Below are 22073 nucleotides of genomic sequence, written 5' to 3' on the forward strand. Positions count from 1 at the left end.
TCACCAAAGAGTAGCCGAGGTCATAGTTCATGGCAGAGTTCAGACTAGAGATCCGCTGGTCACTCTTTGTGATGGGAGGTGACAAATTAGTACCACGTGATGTGATTGTAGTCGGAGCCTTTGTGAAACATTTGATTCTTCTGCTTTTGTGTCCTATCTGCCCCAATCTGCACCTAAGCAGCTCAGCCTTGAATCCAAGTTTGGACAAGCAAATTTGGCGCTCCACCTGATCTCACCATTTTTTCTTTATTAGTATAACTGCATTAGCTTTGCTGACAGAATCCCCTTAATAAAGCCCAGGGAATCACATGCTGCTGTTGTGTAAGAGGCCCGCCGATGTCCAGTTCACGGTGGAGCGTTGTCTGCTGCTCTAATGTGATAAGAAGAAGTTAGTCTTAAGGGTTGCTAAATGTCTGACTTTCAGCCCAACACACGGACTCTGAAACCACTTTAGGGGATTCACCCTTCTGCGTCCCAGTGAACTGCTCCCTCCGTTCCAGGGTATTGATCAAATCAACCTTGTGTATCGCTCTTTTCAGCTCCAATTAGCTCGTGTAATTCTGAGCCATGTACCCCAAGAAGGAAGGTGTTGTGGTCCTCATCAGGGTTAACACAAGGGATAGAATATTAGAAACACCTCTCATCGGCCAGCAGTCCGATGCAGCAACCATATAAACTATGCATGCAGCATATCCATGGAGGTCCTTTTTACATTTCTCCCCCACATTTCCACATCATTTATTTTACTGGTAGAAACTGGTAACTCATGTACCGCAGCAGCATTGCTATGCTCATCTCTAAAGCTTTTGTAAGGTCTCAAACATGCGAGAACAAAGGCCTGGATACCAACACCTCTCTGGTGAGTATCAAGTCCAACCCCGAGAAACCACTGTGGGGATCCATCGGTCGGTGCCCGTGTTTTGATTGACAAGCTCCGACGCTCCGCGGCTCGGCTTTCCCACGCGCTGGTAATTGTCGGAGGCAGCCAGCTGAGGCCACCAGTCATCCGTGGACCGCTGTGAGACAAAGGGCAAAGGATGGAGAGAATAGTGATCTGCAGGGACGGCCTTCTTCTGACAGGCCACATGCATACATTTTATACATGCTTGCACATAAGGGGGGGGGGCTCTGTTCGGCTCCATGGCATATTGTTTTCTTTTTAAAAGCATGTTTTTGTTGAACAAGTAATAATTATTGGCGAAGTTCGTACAGAAACTATTCAGTATCAGTCAGTATTTTCCACTGAGGCTTAATCACACCGTTTTGACTTATGTAGTTTGTTTTCTTCTAGAATATTATTCAAGTTACGGATTGCTGAAGCAGAAGACCACACCTCAATTCATCGACTATAAGATTTAGACATTTCCCATTAGTCTGCTTAAGAGTGATGGTGGCACTTACTTGAGGACATGATGGCACACATTTAGGACTTGACATGTCCTGCAGAACAGCAGTGTGCCGACTGTGACTGAAACTTCCAAAACATTCACTCATTGGTCATATGGGGGCGCCCTCTCCTCTAGTCGGCGCGCCGGTAGAAGGACGAAGACGCAGCTGCCCTTCAATTATTATTGCAAAAAACAGAATGAGAAGGGAAAATGCTCTCGTGGGGGAAAAAAAAATCAAAGAAAACCATTTGTGTGGTTGATCTGCTCAGAGCCAGTGTTAGGCCTTTTTGACGTCACTTGAGTATTCGTTCCCAGCCCAAGTTTTTATAACAATGAATAAGTCTTTTTGAACAAGAGGAGGAGACAACTGGAGAGAGTCTGTGGCTTATGTATGTATGTAAGTATGGGCTTGTTCCTCGAATTAGGCCCTTTAGTGGTGGAGTCCTTCCACTACACACCCCAGCGATTCTTTCTGTCGCGTCATCGTGAGAACGAGCCGCGGGAACGTCCCTCAAGCCTGGATTGTAGACTTTAGTCAATCTGTCTGCAGAGCTTTGACCCGGGGGACGAGCAGCGTCCAAAACAAAGCCTTCAGTGTGAACAAGTATTCCCTGTTACTAGATGCATAACCTCTTCTATTTGTACACAGTCTATTCCAGTTTTATGCAGTTAGCCTGAAATCTGGTTCTGTTTTTTTTTTTCTCTGCATGACTTTGTTTTTGCTACACCACTCAGCTGCTCGCTTGCAGCATTATCACGGTGGGTTTTGGGGCAGTACTTGTTGCTCCTCTGTGTCATCTTGTGGGTGGTCTCAGTCCATCCATTACTTCCTTGTCCAGGGAGAGGCGAAGTTCACACGAGACCCACATCCATTTGCGCCCTGCAGCGGGCAGCTTTCGCACTCATGTGTAAACTATAATCAGGCCAGCACGAGAAAGATGTAACGGCAACTTAACCAGCCGCGGCATTTCTGTCCCCCCTGTCCCCTTGTAGCTGATTGTCAATGACACAATGACGCAGCGCTTCAGGAATCCACTCTGCAGCCCTCGACTCAGCTTTCTGCAGCACTCAAAAAGTTGCAGTGCAGAAACAGTGCAGAGTGCTTCAGGGTAGATGTAAAGGGTTTCACTCTGATACAAAGAGGATAACCCTATGGAACATTGGCAGTGTCTATATTGCTAAAGTGTATAGAAAAATAACCATAACGCTGAGCGTGGGGAAATATGAGGAGACCGAGAGGGCCGTACCTTTTTGTGTGGAGATTCCTAAAGAGATAGCTGGACGGTGAAGCGGGAGGGTGGGGGGGGGGCTGCTGTGAGAGGCCTGGGGTGATGTTTGAGGACACGGGGGGGTCATTGTGGTTTGTCTCGCTGTCAATCACCCACACTCTGATTTCCTTTGTTGTCCGTGAGCTCAATGCCCCTCAGCAATCCGTGGTGTCCCTCCCCTTTGTGTTACAGTGTGGGAACTTTGCCGTGCTGGTGGATCTCCACGTTCTGCCCCTGGGCGGCCGGGAGGACGCCGGCTGGTTTCCTGCGGACCACATTCAGGTACAGGCACAGCGGGGAGGGCGTGCGTGTGAAAAAGTGTGTGAGTGGATATATATGGCTTTTGTTCAGCTCAGGGCCTTATCCAAAGTAAGCAGCAGCGTGGAATCCGAAATGACTCTGAGCCCACGGCCTGTCTGTCCCGCGGTTTCCATTGTTGCAAAACGGCTCCAATCGCTCCAACTGGCCAGCAGTCGAGTTGCCTTACTGACCTTTCACTCTAGACTTCAACCGTCCCGTTGTCTGCCCGGCGCTGCTCAAATATCTTTACCCCGTAAAGTCCAAAAACAACAACGATTTGCTGTACTGAAACATCCGCACACTGTCTGCAGGAGGTTGCGGTCCTGGTTCGAGATGCCGTGGACCGGAGGGTGAAGCAGTACACAGAGTCCCTCCACAATGGAAGGCAGCACAAACAGAAGAAGGAGCTGGCACCGGCCGCAGCCTTTTTTGTGAAAGGTGACACACCATCTTGTGACTTTCACGGCAAAGCCCTACAGCCCAGTAGTCTTAAACGCTGCTTATGTTATCATTGATTGTTTTACTGCAAGAGACGTTGCTTCTCTATGTGTTTACTTTTAGGATCAGTTTAATTGTTATATTTCTTTTGATATCACATGTTGCTCATTCCTCTGGAATGAAAGCTTCTTGGTCTTCTGTCTTAGGCGTGTCATCAACTCTTAGATATCTTAAGTCGTGGCTGTGAACTCCCAACTCACCGAGGGCTGAGCACCATGGGAATGGAGTTAAAAAACAGGCTAAAAAGTATTTATTGGCTACCATTTTAAGGAGAGTGTGGGAGGAAAGACAACAGAACTAGTCGGGACACGGTGCGTCTCTACGCCCAGGGTGTGTCCTCGGAGGCATGCGCTGATAGGAATTGTTATATTGTGTTGCACTGTTTAACTTGGCACAAAATATAAGTCCACGTAAATGCCTAATGTTTGTTAACCGTGATGTGATGTTGACACACCTGGGTTTATCCGCACTCGTAGTTAACTGGTTGACACCAAAAACAGTTGCCCCGACACATACATACACACACACACACACAACCAATTACCCAGAGAGAAAAGGCAATAAATAATGCTCTGACCTGAATAGGCCAATTCAATTCACCCCTATTCATACAATGCGAGTGGATTCCCCCAGCCACCCACACACATACCTTTGGAAGGACTGTGAGTCCAGCTTCAGAGAAACCCCCCGCAGCGTGCTGCGAGGCCGACAGCTTTGTCACAGGTAGCAGTTAAGGGCAGTTCAATTGGGCTCACTCAGCAGGGCAGGCCTGCCTGCGCGAGTGGGATTACAGGGCAGTTGGTTCCATAAAGTTCTCTCCTGTGGCTGCAGCTTTGCCTCTCACGCTACTCCCCTCCACTTTGCTCCTCTCAGCCACTAACACAGAGCATTCTTTTTAAATTGGGAGACACACGCTCGTTCACGTTATTACACCTTAATCATTTTCTCGACGCACTTGTAGTCACCGCAAACTGGGCCGCGTGTTGTCCCGATGCACGTCAGAACCTGTGAGAATCAAAGGTTGGCACAGCGCGTCGGGGAGAGATACCCCACCACTGGGTTAGGTGTGAACAGGCCGACGGTGTACGGTTACTGAAAGGCCTGTCTCGTATTGCAGCCGACAGACTGAGGAGAGACAGACGTCTCTAATGATGGAGATCACAGGCCGAGGCTCCACACACCCACACGTTCTCTCCACTTGCTGAACAAGGGGACTATCAGTATTTCAGCAGGGAAATATGCATGTAAAAATGATTAAGCCCCCGCCGGCTGTGCAAGAGAAAAGAAAGTAACCAGTGGAACATGACTCCATGCCATACTGGAGAACTTTCCCCTCTCAAACATGAAAAGGTACTGTGCCTCCAATGGGCCCACACAGTTCATGGGATGCAGTCCTATTAAAAGGTCTTAAGTGAGTGTAATCACATTCTTGGTCTTTTCATTGTCCCATGTGAGGGAGGAGGGCAGAGCAGTAAAGGTGGAGACTGTGACTGTGAGAAGCAAAGCAGGCGGGCAGGAGTCATAAAAAGGGAAGGACAGACTAAAGGCTTATGGAGGGAAGCCCAGCAAACCTCAAGGTAGGTATTAAGTATTGGGGTCGTCTATTCGACAAGCAGGTCAAACGCTAACATGCTAATCCTCACAGGACTCTCAGAGCGTCCAAAGTAGGGTGTTGGAGTGGGAGCTGGTTTTCGGCCCGTATCCGTTTCTGCAGGGGACCTATTTGCATCATGTGCGTCTGTGCAGTATTATATTATTCAAGGGCAGAATATAGGTGGGTATCCTGGACGGAGACCCGTGTGTGTGTGTGTGTGCGCCGAAACACATGCTCATTCACGTTGTTGCTGCACTCAAAGAAAGGTGTCAGGCAGATTGGCACTGGTGCCTGGGCCGAGAATAGGCGGATGGAAGGTGGTGCGGGATGGTGTTGGAGGGGGACTTATGGGTGTTGTATGTGTTTGAGCTGGTGCCAGCGTGAAATCACAGGGGCTTCCGCCGACAGACAGCAGTAAGAACAGCGTAACCGCCTCAGCTGTTGGCACTTCCAATGAGCCATCCACAGCTTTTAGCATTCCAAGGCCCTTCAGTGCAAGTGTTTGTATCCGAGTTATCCCCATGGGTTACTGTACTTATCTGTGTATGCTGTGTGCACCACATGTGTCTGTGTGTGTGTGTGTGTGTGTGTGTGTGTGTGTGTGTGTGGCACCCAGTGAAGAGGCTCACATTATGTCTTCTGCCCACATAAATCCAAGCCGTTCCTATTAATCTGCGTTGCAGTGGCCAGTTTACAAGCGCCAACCCCGCTCTTTTTTTTCTTTCTACCCAGGCTTCATTATTAGCTCATAGCGATGTGATTATTCATGTTTTGACAGAGATGAACAGGGAACATTTCCCACCAAACATCTTGGCCTTGGACAAGCAGGATGGACATGCTAGAATTTAAAGGCCCAGGAGAGAGAGAGAGAGAGAGAGGCCTGTATTTTTAACAGGAGACCATGTTGAACACAAACGCATTTCTTTGACTAATTACAGATTGAAAATCAGTGGATAATATCCACTCTATGCCTCTAGAAATAGATTTGTTATTGAGTAACGATGCTGCTGGTGAGAGTGACACAGTGTCCTCCTGATGATGCCATTGCTCTGAAGGAAACAAGCTTAAGAAGAAAAGCTTTTCACGTCGTCTTTCAACATGCCGCACAGACCCCCTCAGCGATTCTCTCAACAACGTACCTCTTCTACTTTTTGCATCCGATGCGATACTCCAACTGGGGATTACGGACACTATCTTTTTATTTCGTTCTTGGTCTAGTACGGTTTCACCTCAAAGGGATATTGATTTTGTACTCATATATTTGTGTGGGTGCAGGGTGTAAACTGAGAAGGTCCATTCTACACGGGTTTAGTTAACATGCCATTTCAAACTGCCAAAGCACATTACCAGATGTCTTGCATCTACTGTTTGAATCGATAGGGCCACATTGATCGTTGCCTGTGAGGCGGGGCTCGGGTGTAGCTTAGCCTGGTGTTTGCGTGTCCTCCTACCAGTCAGAGGAGCCCCCGGCAAAGTGGTACCTAGAGAGCATTTTAGCCCGTGGCAGAGCCGCTTCCTTCTTCCTCGCTCTGCACAGGTGCCAGAGCTTAGGGGGAGGGAACACCTGCCAGCCTGTTTCCCCATGGCCACGGCAGGCTGGAGAGGCATTTTCCCAGGCTCCCCAGATGAATGGTCACTAATAGCCGTGGGAGAGGGCTTTGCGAGTGCTGCACAGTGTACTGCCACTGACTCCTCTTGGCAGCCCTATGAAGGGGGCTTAAGGCGGCCTGGCCACGGCCATCGCGGGAAAAGCACAAGTGTTGCTGGATAGCCTTACTGTTGGAGAATGTGTTTACGAATGACCATCTCTTGGTAGAGACTAGAAGGGAGACGCGGCGTTGAAGGCCTACAACTCCAGAGAAAAGCCCTTCAGACCTTTTGTGAGCAAATGAAAGAAAACAGGTGCGTTAGATGTCCATTTTAGAGAGAATTGGTACATGCCAAACTTTCAACCTCGTCCGGCGACCGTTCAGTCACGTGCTGCTGTGACGACCTGCTTTAACCCGCGTTGCTTCTTCTCAGTGCTGCCACATAGCTACTACTATTTATGTAAGTGTGGACTGGTCTGTAAATAGAGAGGAATGCATGGGGCAGAGTTACCTGCCCTGGTACTGGGCGTGAGGCGGGCTGGGATTAAGGCCAGGGGGAAACGGAGACCTGTGACAGGAACAAAGGAATTCCAGGGCCCGGGCTGGAAATGGATCCTGGTCAGAGTAGCCAGTCCAGCCAGTCCTGCCCCCCCTCCCTCCCCTGGCCCCTGCTGGGCAACCCCCTTTCCCCCGGTGCTTTGTGGTGTTGCCGTGGCTCTTTAAATCCTTTCTGTAAGCCCCCAGCCTTACTCAGCAGCAACACATAGGCCAGCCTGACTCCAATGTTAACCCTCCCCCCATTATTGCACACCGCGCACACACACACACACACACACACACACACACACACACACACACTTTGGTTCTTGTCCTTTGTATTTTTCTTTTCTTCTGCCTCTGGCCTCGATGTCGGCTCCTCTCTGCTCCCCTCGTGTCGTCTCCTTTCACTCTTTCTCCTTTTCCTTCTCCGCAGGGTCAGCTGCAGTTTCTCAGGACACAACGGCAATCCCCGCCATAGCTGTCACACCGCACTTTCCCCCAATATAATTAGTGCCTTAACCGGAGCACGGAGCACATTCATGTGACCATCCCATTCACCACAATTGGGCCTGGGAGACGCCACACACTCTCTTGAGTTCATACTAAAGTGTTCTGCAGGTCCACAGTGCCTTGTTTTAGTGACACTGGAAGGTTTCAGAGGATGATGTTGTTGTTTTTCTGCTGCTTGCACTTTGAGAGAACTGGGCCTGTGCCATGTGATCTTATGAGCTCTGTAGTTGTTCCTGTGGACAGATGTCATTGTTGTGCTGTGTGCCGAATGGGACTTGTGTGGTCAGGAACGACTAATCTGGGATGACCTCAACAAAAGCAGCCCGGATATTAATGCTTTCCAGGCCGTTGCTGGCATAAGGTCATTGCCTTGTAGTGGTGAGAATCGATTCTAAACCGGTCGTAACATATTGTCCATGATATAAAAAGCCAGTATATGTGTGACCTACCTCAGCACATAAACACTACAAGGCTCTACCACCGCTTTGAGTCACTGCACCGATTAACACGGTTAAATTTCCGCCGGCATGCAAATTTTCTTCAGCCTAATATTGTTGACAACACAGCAGCTAATAACAGGTTGCGCGAGAAACAACTAATGGGCCGCCCACTCACAGAGAGAGCTTGTGAGCTCAACGAGACACAGAGAGCTGGGTGGGAAACCAGCAGTAAAGGACTAAAAACATGGCAGTGGAGATGAAAAGAAACCAGATTCCAGAGTATCTTCCGTCGCTGGAACGTCCCAACGTTGCAATGCATCTTACAATTAAGGGATTTTCACACCTACGACTTGCATCATTTACATGACATAAGTAGCAACATCAAATTCAGACTCTTCAACGTAGAGTGTTTAATTTTGGTCTTTAAACTAGCCAGGATCGCCACGTGGGCCATGGTTCACCTATTTCCATTTATAAACGCTAGCAAAATGGCTGTGGGCCCACTGGGCAGAGACAGCCTGCTTCCCAGGAGACCTCGATCTGAGGTTAAAAAGGCAAGAACAGTGCATAACTCAAGTCCACAAACTGCTCCTCATTTCGCAACCCAATGCAAAATAAGCAGTTTGCATCCTTCCCATTCTGAATGCTCTTCAACACAAACAGCGGCAGCCCTTTTGAGAGATTTGTGGTCTCTTGGGCTAATTGACATTTAATGATGATTAAATAGGAGTTTTTTTTATTGTGACTGCGTTTCTCTCATCAGATTATGTTTCTTGATAGATAATTGCTGTGTGCTCAAATTTTCCCCACCACTTTAGTCACATGCTCCAATATGGGCTGGCCTGAGCTACCATGCTGCGGCGTATTTTGTAACTGCGATGAAGGGGTCACCCAAATGTTAAATTGAACACTCATGTGCAAATATTGTTTCAGGTGGACGCTGTGCAGATGATGAGGCACAGTGCGCCGCTACAGCCGTAGTTACACAGAGAGTGATGTCCTTCCAGGAAAGCCCCCACTTACACATGGGTAACTTCCTAAAGCTCTCTCATCCTTCACCACTCCACCCCTCCCTCTTTCTCTGAGCCCCAAATCTCCACCCACACTTGAGGACGGCGGGAGGGGGTCCACATCAAAGCAGAGATGTCAAAGGAGCAGGATTCTCAGGCACTGATGTCTGACCGTCCTGCTGATTCAACTCCTGTTCATAAAGGGGTTGCGTGGGAATTGCAGCTTTCCCGACACATAGTCACTACATTTACATGCGTACTAGAACCGTGGTTAGTGAGAGAAATCAGAGAAGACCTTTACATGCAATAACTGCAATAACCAGACTGTAAAGCCAGCAGCGTGCAGCTTGTCGGTAATTAGATGTCTCTCCTTCTCAGCATCATATATATATAACACGGCGCTGGGTTCTGTTACTGTTGGCATGATGACACTTTCCTTTGCGTGTAGTAAGTATCACCATGGACATCTGCCAAGTTATGGCTTTCAGCCATTAGGATTCTAGCTGTGTTACAATTGTTTCTTTAAAATGTAATTGTGATAATGGAGACTTGTACTGTTCGTTTTACACTATTTTACAAGATATCGGGAAAGAAAGCTCAGGGTAATTTAAGGATACTTCACCTTCAAGCATTCCTATTAAAAATGACTCACTGTGCCAGAGCTAATACAGGACTGGACCTGCAAGGAACTTTCTCCACATCAGGGCAGAAATTCTCATGGCTTCCTGCAGGAGTCTCGACCGCACGGGCCGCCAAGAATGTGGATGGCGAGGAGAAGTAGGCCATGTTTTCTATGGCTGTTTTAATGATCTCCTCAGGATATAACTGAAGTTAATGAAGTCTGTTCCATGGGGCCTTACCTTTGACCCCGCGCTCAATGCTTCTCACCCCTGGCTGTTCCAGTTTACAGTTTTGGTTTGTTGACTTTCCTTTCCTCTCATTGTTTCCCAGGAAGCGGTGAAAGCTGCAGGGATGTGTACGTACTAGTCTGTCTGTGTGTGTGTGTGTGTGTGTGTGTGTGCGTGTTTGTGTGTGTGTCAAAGCACAGTATTCTAGCTGTGGCTCCAGCCATGTGGAGTCTGTGTCCTTTTTTCCACACTTGTCCCGTGGTGTATTATGTGATAGCATAAGTATCGCCGCACAAGCGGTCACGTTATTATCTACCACATATCTGAAAACATGGCGTGCTGGCTTGTTTACAGTGTCTCCTGCCATGATATTGTTGTGCGGTGGGTTTCAAAACAATTAAGCGAGACCGTCTTCTCCTGCAGAATGTCCAACTGAAAGCCTTTGAAGGCTCATCTGCAGATTTGGTTATTGCACCACTTGTAGGCCACAGTTGCCACAGAAAGGGGCCACTCATTCCCAGAGGAGCCACCAGCAAACTGTTTGTGTGAGAGAAACATGAATGTAAGCTTAGCACGAGAGATCCCGGGCAGAGGGCCAAGAGCAACTCTGCGCTACGCAGGACGTTATAAAGTCGGAGCAACAGCTGATGTCTCGGGCCATGTCGTTGCACTGGTTCCCAACTCTGTGTTCAGACATCCCTGTCAAACTTGTCCTGGGAATTGGCAAGCTCAGCCCACCAGGGAAAGCAATGCGAATAGTTGCAGCGTTAGACATGAGGCCCAAGAGTCTTAACGGACAAAATCAAAGCGACTGTGCAATGAAAGACGCTTTCCTCCTGGACCCCGAATGGGCAGAGAAAACAAAACAGAGAAACCGATCTGCATTCCTCTCAGGGTAGGTATCCACAATGATTGATAGACGACCACTTTTTTTGCCAATTACAAAATAATAAAACTATTCCCATAAAAATCTATAGTTGCAACGTACGGTGCAGTGGGTTAATGCAATCACCCTGTGGGATTAATTAAGCACTCTATTTAATTATAAACCAGTATTACTACATTATGTCCATCAAGTATTAAAAGGGACTCATTTTCGAGGAACCCAACCCGAAAGAATTCTGTGAGGAGTTTCCTGAAAAGCAAATCTACTAATAAATCTAAGAAGTCTTTGTTGTTTATAAAGCATGTAGATCAGTTGACTTCCAGCCGACGATGTGTTGCACTTGCTTAAGATCATACTTCAGCTCTAAAGCCCCCAAAACTGAAGGATAGGAAGAGTTTGTGCCTTTCAGGCAGACATTGTCTGCATAGAATTTGCAACCCGAGTATTAACCATTGTTAATTCATGTTCGCTTTTGCACAAATGCCAGTAGCAAGAATTAGGTTGGACACAGCACTGCTGTTCTTACACCACACAATACAATCACAGCCGATACCACTACGGCATCGTGGCATTAAACGCTTAAGTTCAACCTAATAAGCTGCCCAACTGCAATAACAATGACCGATGCACAAATAGGTTAAATGTACCTCCAGCTGCAATGAATGTGTAAAACAAGTATCCAGTTCACCCATCTGGGAGAGTGAATAACCACAACGTTGCGTGCATCGACATATGCATCTTCTTTAGCCTTCATTAGTTCAGCTGTAAGGTTGCCATGTGTGTGTCTGCATGGCCAACTGTCACGGTTTCCTGGCCAGCAGTAATGTTGTATTTGGGAACTTGGCGTGCAGTGTGTTGTGTTTTTTTAACTTGAATGTCGTACTGATGGCCCTGTTATTATTAATCATCAACCTCTCTACTGCAAAGATCTCTGCCAACCTCACATTGAAGGTTAAAAAGTCAGTAACTGCATCCTGTCGTGTATTTATCTTCTAACAATCAAAGTGAGGATCACCTAATCAAAATAAAATGTGTTTAAAAGTCGTCAACAGTCAGAACAGTTGGTGGTTTATAATAATGGTGTTATTAGGCACACTTATGGGTACTGCTGCAGGGCTGCGATATCCGATATGAGCCCCACGGGTTGTGTATCCTTAGAGCTGTAGGTCAATATCAGCCCCTGATTGGATCTCTAGAATAAAACATGTACGACTTGTCTTCATTCTGTCTCCAGGAGACTTTACTGCATGTCCACAAATCTAATGTGAAATTGGCTGGAGGCTAAATTTCTATTTAATAGCTCTTGAGGATTAAACGTGTTTCCATAAATGCTCAATAGCAGAAGGTCACATTGGTAGGACCACTAATTGTATTGTAATGGCTTAGTATCATAGTAACAAACCAATAACTATAATTTGAAAGCCTTGTGAGTTCTCACCTTTTAATTGGACTTTAGCTCTGACAGACTGAGCTTGATTTGTTTTGAGGTATATTCAATTCACTTTTGTAATTATTTTGTCTACCATTCAATTGCAAGTATGAGTTGTGTTTGCTAAGGTAGTGACCCCGGTTATGAGTTAAACCACAAACACAAAGTAAAAGAAAGCTGTGGCGCTGCCATTAATCACTGGCCACTGGCCATACTTAAGTATACACCGGTGGCATTTTTGCGACACGCTGTCTCTACAAGTGCATGTCATTATCCAAAGAATCGCAAGACGGCGTCTTTTTGAAGACGATAATTAAATGCTTGGAGTTGGTGCCGAGCTGATATTAGCCAACGGCAACATCGGGATGTTCACAAAGGCGCCCTTCCCACTTGTGTGTGGGCAAAACCTGTTAACATGCTGTCTGCCTCCAGGTTTTACCCACCGGGGACTGTCAGAGTTACTGCTGAGGAGGTAAAACCTCCCCACTTCTAAAATGCCAGCTTTTCAGAGACAAAGACAGCCGTCGCTTTCAGCTCAATGGAAGTTCTGAGCTGAGCGCAAGTGGTCCGGATTTTCTCAAATTGTGGAAAACATGTAATCCTTTGATGTTGAAAGGGCTAGAATCCCCTTATTCAGCAGTTAATGATGTTTTCACACAGAAACTGCTTTATGAGAATGCCAAATAAGAAAAAAAAAGAAAATAACTGAGATGGTGGTAAAGTCGAGCAGGGTGTAGTTACACATTCACTTTAACAAGAAGCAGAAAAGGCTACCAGGACGCTTCCAAAAGGGCCCGCAGGCTCTGTCACCTTCCCACAACTGTTTACAAAAAAAGAACAACTGGATGGCGTGTTGGCCGGACCCTTTGCTTTTAGTCAACAAATTCCTCCCAGATGAGGCAACAGGCTTCTGTTTCTGCGCAGCACATCTTACATACCATGACAAATAGAGCAGAGATGGTTTCTCTGCTTGCTCCTGACTGGGAGGTCAGATAACTTTAAACAGAAGGAATCGTTACTCAAGCCAAGGAGGAGGTGGCTGGTTTTTGGCTGACTTTAAGATTGAGATGTACAGTTTAGAGATAAGAGTACTATAAAGTGTAGGAATGAGCCGTATTTTGTGATTTTAAAAGTAGAGCAGCTCTACACAGGTTGCACTTTAAGTCCAGCAGGGACGCATGGATGCTTCCACGCGATGTGATGGCAGTGGTGTGGAACTCGTCACACGAAGGGCCTCGTATTGGACACAGCATATTTGTCTCTTGATGAACTACTTGCTGTTCTTCATCCACTTTCTCTTTGAGTCTTGTAAATGGTGTCATGTGTTCAGTGTTGGTTGACTTTTTTTCTTTTTTTTTTTTATAGGGAAAAACTTCAACCTGGCTGCCAATTTTCTGAGGAGGCACTTCAACCTCAGATGTCTCGACAAGCAGCTCTACGGCGGTGCGTGACCATACTTTCACAGAACCAATTTCCGTTTAAATGAATCAGAAATAATCTCGGTGGCTCGTACTCAGCTTTCCCACAGACCGAGCAAGTCATCTGTGGTCTGTATGTTGATTTTTCCCCCCTTCACTAGTTTTTATGTCCTGTCCCTACCTGCTCGGGGTGTTGTTTTGAACATGTGGCCATTAAGTGCCTCCCTGGAGAGGCTACTGAGAGTGGGAGAGAAAGGGAGAGAGACTGAGGGCAGTGAGAATCTATCTCCATGGCCCATCTAGTGCCTCTGACCCGTGGCCACCTTTTCATGGGACCAACATAGCTCTCTTCCTGTCAGTAAAGTTAATATTTGTCCCCTAGGGGCTTGGATGTTAAGGCAGAGAGGACGGTTTCTCTCAGCAGGTCCATTGCACATCAAATTAGACCCAGTCTCCTAAGGTCAAAGGTTGTGTAATTTGTTCCAACGAGTTAGCTGTTGTAAAGTCGTCAGGTCAAGTAAAAATTTCAAATCAGCTGTAAAGCAGATGGTTAGGAATCGCTGTGTTTTACAGAACTAGTTAAGCATGTAAAAACATGCTACCAGCTGAGGCTAAAACACTACGGGAATTATCCAACACATCTGATTCAACGTAGGAAACGGCCAAAACAAGGACACATTTGTTTAAGGGTGCCTTATGAGCCATGATGTCATTAAACCAGTTGGGGGTTTATAATATTCAGTAAATGAATGTGCTCAGAAATCTGCCTATTAGATGTGATCTTTTTTTTTTTTACTTGAAATCCGAATTTTCTGTTCAATTATTATATATTTTCTAAATAGATGCATATTGTGTCTTCATCTTAAAAGGCCAAGAATACATCGATTTCAGCGGTGGGAGGGGCCTCGCCATTACTAACCCATCAAAACACGCACACTGCGTTGACAAGGATTATGAAGTTGCGGTGAGCCTCGCTGACTAGACTAAACACAGATAATCCTGCAGAGGAAAGCTCTCACAGTAGCTCTAGTACTCAATTTGTCCGTGTGAATTTGGCTGACCTTTTATGGGATGTTGTGATAGCAAAGTTGAAGCAAGTAAAATAATCGTTGGGACAAATAGTAAAGCTCTCGAGTAGTCCGGCACTAAAACGAATACATTCCCCCCCGTACACGGATCTGTACAGACAGAAGAAAATATATCCGTCAGTAGCGATTTGTGGTTCCTTGACATGCGGCATGTGCTGCAGTTGATATAGTTTTATCTTGTGAATCTTGAAAAATTCGGGACGCTTGCCCACCAACACGCATTCGATTTAAGAACACGTTAAAATGGACCCGTGAAAAGCTCCTTGTTAATCCTCCTTCCGTACTCCACACAAGGTGTGTGTGTACACTAATGCAAGTTCTTATCCCGCTTAACCAAAGTGTGTGCATTGGCTTCATTTATAAATCCCCGATCCACACAACCAATGTCTTCAAAAATGGCCACTGAGGAGGAACACAGGCTTTTACAGCCTCGATTCCCCGCAGCTGCAAACCCTTTCGACAGAGGGTGGTAAGGTCAGCATGAGGAATGCAACACGAAGAATACTATAGCAGGCAGTAATGGTTCCGTAATTTGTCCCCGCAGGAAGTGATTCAGAATGAACGAGCAATGATGCGAATGTTGAACTTGTTCTGCGAGTAATCAAGGAACAGGACGCTATGTAACAGGCCACAGGTCAGCTGTTGGCCATTTTGGTGGTTGTGTGTAAGTCTGTTAATCTGGAGTTTGCTATATATAATTCATTTCTGTAATCGCAATGTTATTGTAAGCGGTGCTTACCTTTTGAAGAAGGCATATTACTCCCAAGACCCATTGTTAGAATGTGTAATGGTTCATTATATTTACTTGGCTATTAAAGCCCAACAATTGTTACCTGCCACTTTTCCCTGTTGTGAGGGACAGTGAACACGTGGTGTTTGTAAACGTGAATTTAGATCGTAACGCCATTTCCCCCTGCCTGACTCGGACTCATAATCAGGGCTGAGCCCACATTATTAACCCGCGTGATCTTTGTTGTTCCTTCGCCCGCCTTCAGATCTGCGTGTGTTTCCTGAGCGGTACGTTGTGTGTGCGAGCGGCCCGGAGGACGCCGCAGCGCACCATGGAAACCCGAGCGTGGCCGCGGTGAGTGCTGTTTATACTCCTCTGTTTCCTCTTCCCGTCGCCTGGCAAAAAGCCCCGCATGGGTCTGTGTGCTATTATAGGGATGCGTTGCCAAATTGTGCTCTCACTTTATTATGCTGATCCTTGTAACGCGAGGAGGAGGAGGAGGAGGAAGGGGGGGGGCACTTTTCATATAGCCCGTGACGAGGAATGAGAGGGCGGCTACGAGGTGGACGGGGTCAGAAGGCGCAGAGTCACACCTTGCCCCAAAACATTCCTGCTCCCACTTTGTGTCAACTCACCCCGGCTGTGACATGTCAGGATCTCAAACGTGGGATTGTTGTATAGCTCAAAGTGATCGGTGGCCCAAACTAAATTTGCACATTTTACCGGCATAACATAACAAAGGATGAACTTTGTCTATCCTTTGAACTCGGATACACATAGTAAATATTAAGTGTAAACACTTAATATTTACTGTGTAATGTGTATCCAATCAATACGTCTCGTTCTGCGGTTTTAGGGCTTAACAGTGAACTACTACAACAAACTGTGTTTTTACAAGTGGGGATTCATTTAATGGGATTTTGTGCAGTTGACGGTCATGTGCCTCTTTTGATCACATAACATTGGGTTACCTGCAGGAGTGTGAGCTATATTGTGTGCACTGCCCATGTCATAAGTCCTTCTTTTGTCCATTCATATTACGGACAGCTTTCATTTTGCCGGTGCTCAATTGATTCCAAATCCCCAAGAGTATTGTAGGAAATGTTGGTGGAGCCACTCACCTTGGCACTCACATCAAGGGCCGACATCTCTCCCATCACATCCCGGGATCGGCGGCCTGCTGTTTTTCTCTGGGGTTTCTGCTATTGTTTCCCTTTGAAATGTCTCTTGCGCCCTGCACAGCTTGGCTTCCAATGAAAGCAGTGATTGTAATATTTTTAGTGGAGCAACACAGTCGTCAGTGAAAAGTTCAGATTGTGTAACCAATTTTCCATTTCAAGGAGGCATTGCTGTGGATTTGCGTTGCTCTCCTCAGGATGTGGTTCTCTGGGCTCATACAGTACCGGCGCAGGCAGTCGGAGGGTGGGAGCCTTGTGGTGCAGCTCTCACTAGCCCGACCTCGAGTGTGGTTTGTAGGGGAAAGATACCAGACAGCAGGGCTCAAGTTTTTAACATGAAAAAAAAACAATTATTTGTTTACATCCTTCGCTCTGATTTAGTTTTTTTTTGCAGTGTTGCCAAGAAAGAAAGAAAAAACGTGAGCTACAGCTGATGTAAGGCATAATGTTTCTGTCTAAAAATAACGGGGTCTTTGCAGTTCAATGTCAAAGTTGGTCACATGTTTAAGAATGGATATTTTATCCCACAGCTCTTGACAGGACGAGCCTGCTGGTCCAAGCAAAACGTCCAATTTTCCTGTATTTAAGGATGTTTTGTTGTTGCGATTCAGTTGCTGTGACTCGTTGAACAAAAATCCCTAACCGCAGTGGAAATGTAAACTCCTCATGTTAGCACTTCTCATAAGGTCAAGGGGTAATGTTGTGAGGGAACTGAGGTGACATCATATTTGGCCTTTTTGGCTGCGAAGGGCAGCATCTCGGTCCCACGCTTGGGCATGCTGTGTGTCTGTTTCATCTCACGTGCTCCTATTAGTCATATTTTCAGCTGTGGGTCAGTGAGGAGAGGAGGTGGTAAGAGTTAGTCATTTACAGTAGTGTACGAGGGACTAGGAAACCACTTATTGTTCAATTTCAGTACTTAAGGTCAATACAGAAACCTACATTTCTGTATTATTATCCTCAGGAACGTATTGTGGTCACAACAGAGCTAAAGGAACAGTTTGTTCATCTGCAAAACAACCGCAGGAAGGGATAATATGTCAATTTTGTGAGTGTGGGACACGTGGGAAGCAAACCAGAGGCGTCTCTGGGACAATGTTTGTCTTCTTCTTAATGTTTTAAGTCCATTTTAAGTCCCTCGTGAAAAAGTTGCTCCAGTCGTGAGCCGGCGCCAGCGGCGAGGAGGGCGGCATGGGAAGGACGAGCGAGTGTTTAGGATTGTGGCCGATGTTTTCTGGTCAGGCGCAGAGTGGGCAGCTGAGGTGAGTGGCGTGCTGGGCCGCAGACGTTTGGATCAAAGGCAGAGCAGATGTGTTTCCAGCCCCCCCGTCCCCCCCGTCCCCACTTCTCTCCCCTCTTCCGAGCTGCGGACAAGTCCGCGTGTTTACTCACGACCTCAGCACGCCGCTGTTCCTCACAGCGCGCGCTGTGCTCTCCCCTTCGCAGCACAAGATCGCGTCCCTCCACTCGGCCCGTCTCAAGCTGCTCTCGCCGGGTCGCACGCAGTCCGTAACAGCTCGACTTAATCCTTAAACGTGGGTGGATCCGTGTCATTGTTCGGGACTATGTGTATGTGCCCGTGCATGTTTGTTGACTTTGTTTCAGGGAAGATGTGGCGAGCGTAGACAAACGGGGCACGTTTCCTCCGCGGGAGGAAGGTTAGGAAGGAGAGGGGTAGAATTTGTGGACTGGTTTCTTCGAATGACCTCTCTGCATGGGGCATTCGGGCCCTGGCAGTTAAATAGTGTTGTTTCTTGGTGCCAGCAAAAGGATTTTTTATGCTTTGTTGTGTCACCATGGAGCAGTTCAAAGGCTGGAGATAATAATTCAATTTGTTTAACTTAAATAGTTTTAGGGATTAAAGGATTTTTAACGGTATGAATCATTATCATGTGACAGATGACTGAATAACTGCCGTTTTAGGGTGTTTTTTTTATGTGTTGGATGAGACGTGAAGACATTAGAGTAACCCAAGAACAAACAATCCACTGAGGCACACATGAGCCGATGGTTGATCCGAGCTTTTCAACCTTAATCTGTGTTATTCATTTCGCTCATTTTCATGTTTTTAGTAGTTTTGTCTTCACATGTGGAGTCATTTTTTATTGTCGACCTCTCAGAGATTATTAGTGCATTGCTTTCAAAAGCAGCTGCCTCCAAAGATAACCAAGATAATCTGCCTGTGTTCCCACTTCATCTCAGATGACAGAAGAGAAACGGTTCGATCCCTGGATCATATGGACCCTCTATCCTAAAATCTGACATCCAGATGTGGCGTCTTGTTGCAGCCCCCGTGGTCGAGCCGCGCGGTTCCGGAGGCACCGTCGGTCCGCTCTGCGCGCTGCTCGGTGTGGGGGCGAGCAGACTGGCCGGCGGTGGGATGTTTGTTGCTGAAGGAGAGGTGGTGTTGGACCGAAGGTTCTTATTTACCGCCGTCGCTCCCTTTCGTGAGAAGCTGTCCAGCCACTGAGAGTTTGCATCATTTCATGCTCGACTAGAGCATCTCGGGTTCCCACACAATACTTACTGCTGTATCCACATGGCTTGTGTGATAATTACGATGTCGTTCATTCACCAGCTTACTCTCTCGCCACGTTTAATCCCCCTTTATTCTTCACTAGTTGCTATATTCAGAATGTCCGACCCCTGGCGATAATAATTCATGCCTCATTTCTCTCTCTGTCTGACTTTTTATCGTTCTTCCTCCTTCTTCTTTCTCTGTATATCCAACTTCTTCCTGTGTTCGTGCTTCTTCCTTCCCGTCTCCCCGTCCTTTCACTCTCTCTCTCTCCCTCTTGCTCTTTTGAAGTTTGAACAAAAAAGGCACAAAACTTTCCCAGAGAAACCTCCCATAGGCTTCTTGTTGATTTTTCTTTCAAGTTCAATTTTCAAACAGCATTTATTCATATTAAACGGATACGAATAAATATCAAGGCATTACAATGCAAATGAGGGCGCCCACATCTTTCTCAGAATCGTTGTTGTTGGGGTGGGCGTGCGAGTGCGTAGGCAAATGCAACTTTGAATGTGTGTCACTGTCCCGAATCCGAGGCGAGAGCGTAAGGACCGAGCCTCTGCTCACACTAGCATGACTCCATCCCCACACAAAGGGCGGCCTGTGAGCACTTCCTGTGTGAGGATCCTTGTGTTTGTGGGCATGCTGGAGAAGAGCGCTGAGGTCAGGCCACATGACTCGTGGGGTTCCTCCTCTTTTGTTGTACGTATCTCTAAATTCTCTCTCTTTCTCTACTTCATTCTGGTATCTTGTTCCCTTTTTCTTGTCGTCTCCGCCTGCTCCCTTGTTGCCCAACATCCCCATCGATTCCCCTCCCTCCATCTCGCCTTTTGTCCTCCCGTCCGCCCCCCGCGTATAGGTCCCTCAACACCCAGCGCCACAATGCCACAACCCGCCCCTTGCAGCTTGGGACAATTACTCCCCCCCCCCCCCCCCCCCTCGTCTTTTGCGTCACATGTGGGAGAAGACATTGATGGTTGTCTTCTCTGTGTTCATAGCAACTGGTGGAAGTCGGAGCGTACCGCATTGCTTCCTCCAGCCTTTGGATACAGATTGATCACTTTACCAACCAGTTTACGGGATAATAATGACCCACTTTAACTCAAGAGTGGCCCCATGGGGAGAAATGTCCGTCCGTCTCAAATATTTTTTGGTCAAATCGTTCACCTCAGTGAGGCACCGCGTGCACATGTTTTATTTGCAATGTATAAATAGCAAATATTGTATACATAATACAAATGGCAATGCTGGTGTGCCACAATGTCAGCAGAATAACCAGGCGGCGATATACTTTGCAGCAGAGTCACCACAGCGGCAGGTCTGGTTCTCATGACACGCACCAACAACCTTAACGATGCTACGAAGCACTTAAAGCACAGGCGCTTTGTCTCATTTCCGACGAAGCGCCTGCTGTCTCGTTAGACTTGAGCGTACAGGACTTGAAGGCGCGGCGTAATCAAGGCCAACACTGCCGAAATGATTAGGAGGTAACATGGGATAGGTATTTGGAGTACTTGCTCCTACTTGCTCCTACTTCCTCCTTTTTTCCATTCCAATTATTCAGGTGATTTCCGCGCTTCAGAGAAACCGCAATACTTTCTTTTACGTCACCTCGCATTTGTTTTTATTTGTTATCGCCAAGACCGTTACCATTCGGCTGGAGGCGGCCGCAGGTTGCGTCGTGATTCACACCTTTCCTCATCAAGCCATCGCTGCAGTCAGCGCCAAGTCTGCACAAGCGGCGCAAATCATTATCCGTGCACGCCGGCATCGGCCCCGCGGCCGTTGCCAACACAAAAGGGAATTTTGTGACTGCTGCCTCGCAGTCTTTCGTTAGTCTCTTACAAACTCGTCCTCCCGTGAAGTTCCAACAATGAGGTTGACGTTTGTGCCTCAACGATGATGGGATGGATTGCCCTGAAACGTGCAGAGTACTGACTATCTTTTCATCTGTTGTCATTGTCGGGTCAAACGTGTCAATTACTTTTGTTCAGCAGAAACCTGCAAAGCAAATCGATTTCCCTTCAGCCTCATAATACCTTATGTATTATTCTGAGTAGCATTTATTTTACCATTACAAAGCCAATAATAGTGAGCGGGGTGTTCGCATTGTCACTGTCTGCAAGTTAGCATGTTAGCATACAACTCAGATCATGAAGCTGTTCAGCTATAAACAGCTTTTTCTGGTAAAACAAATGTAATTAGGCTAAATCTATAAAGCGCAGCTTCTCTTCGGCCAACTTTTTTGATCCAATTAAATCGCAATATATTGTCGGGCCGTCAACCTTTTAAGTTCCGCTCAATTTACCACCAGCGTATCTTATTCTCTTATCAATCAAGCGTCTGTTCTCGGTCAGCCAAGGAAAAGACCTGTGATTACCGTTCATTAGTGGCCTGTTGAGGGCACACGTTGGTGAGATGCAATCTTTGGCCGGTTCCCCGTTCTGCCTCAGCGGGCCCCTCTTTAGTTTAGAGAACTTTGAACCTGCAACTCACAGGTCCAGTAGCCACGAGGCTGCGTTCACTAACTCCAGCTGGTCTTATCTTCTCTCCTCCGAGGGGCTTTCTGCTGCTTTTTGCATTTTCCCATCATGCTCCATTCAGTTGTAATTTTCCTCTGCGGGGCTCCAACATCTTATTAAGGATGCTTCTTTAATCTGTGTTTTAACTTGTCAACATGGTTTCATCGTTAGTAGTCTTGCCTCCTCCAGGTCTCCGACGGCACAGCACATGTAACTATGACGAGCTGCTGATGGTTTTCTAGAGCCGGGGTCGTTGCTTTTGACAGTATTCAGTGTTATATGTCTATATATGTAATGTAATGTGATATATTTTTTTAATTAC

The 22073-nt window shown here is 46.8% G+C and overlaps 1 protein-coding gene across 3 annotated transcripts in view; it reads left to right on the forward strand.

Moving 5' to 3' along the window:
• The window catches only part of slx4ip (SLX4 interacting protein), a 28411-nt gene that overhangs the window by 4296 nt on the left and 2042 nt on the right, over window positions 1-22073 (forward strand). For all 3 annotated transcript variants that reach the window (XM_040179368.2, XM_078104059.1, XM_078104058.1), the window contains exons 3-6: window positions 2849-2938; window positions 3268-3394; window positions 13666-13743; window positions 15802-15890. In XM_040179368.2, the coding sequence (XP_040035302.2) occupies window positions 2849-2938; window positions 3268-3394; window positions 13666-13743; window positions 15802-15890 (384 nt within the window). The remainder of the gene's footprint in view (window positions 1-2848; window positions 2939-3267; window positions 3395-13665; window positions 13744-15801; window positions 15891-22073) is intronic.

Source organism: Gasterosteus aculeatus, chromosome 6, assembly GCF_964276395.1.
Source record: "Gasterosteus aculeatus chromosome 6, fGasAcu3.hap1.1, whole genome shotgun sequence".
NCBI lineage: Eukaryota > Metazoa > Chordata > Actinopteri > Perciformes > Gasterosteidae > Gasterosteus > Gasterosteus aculeatus.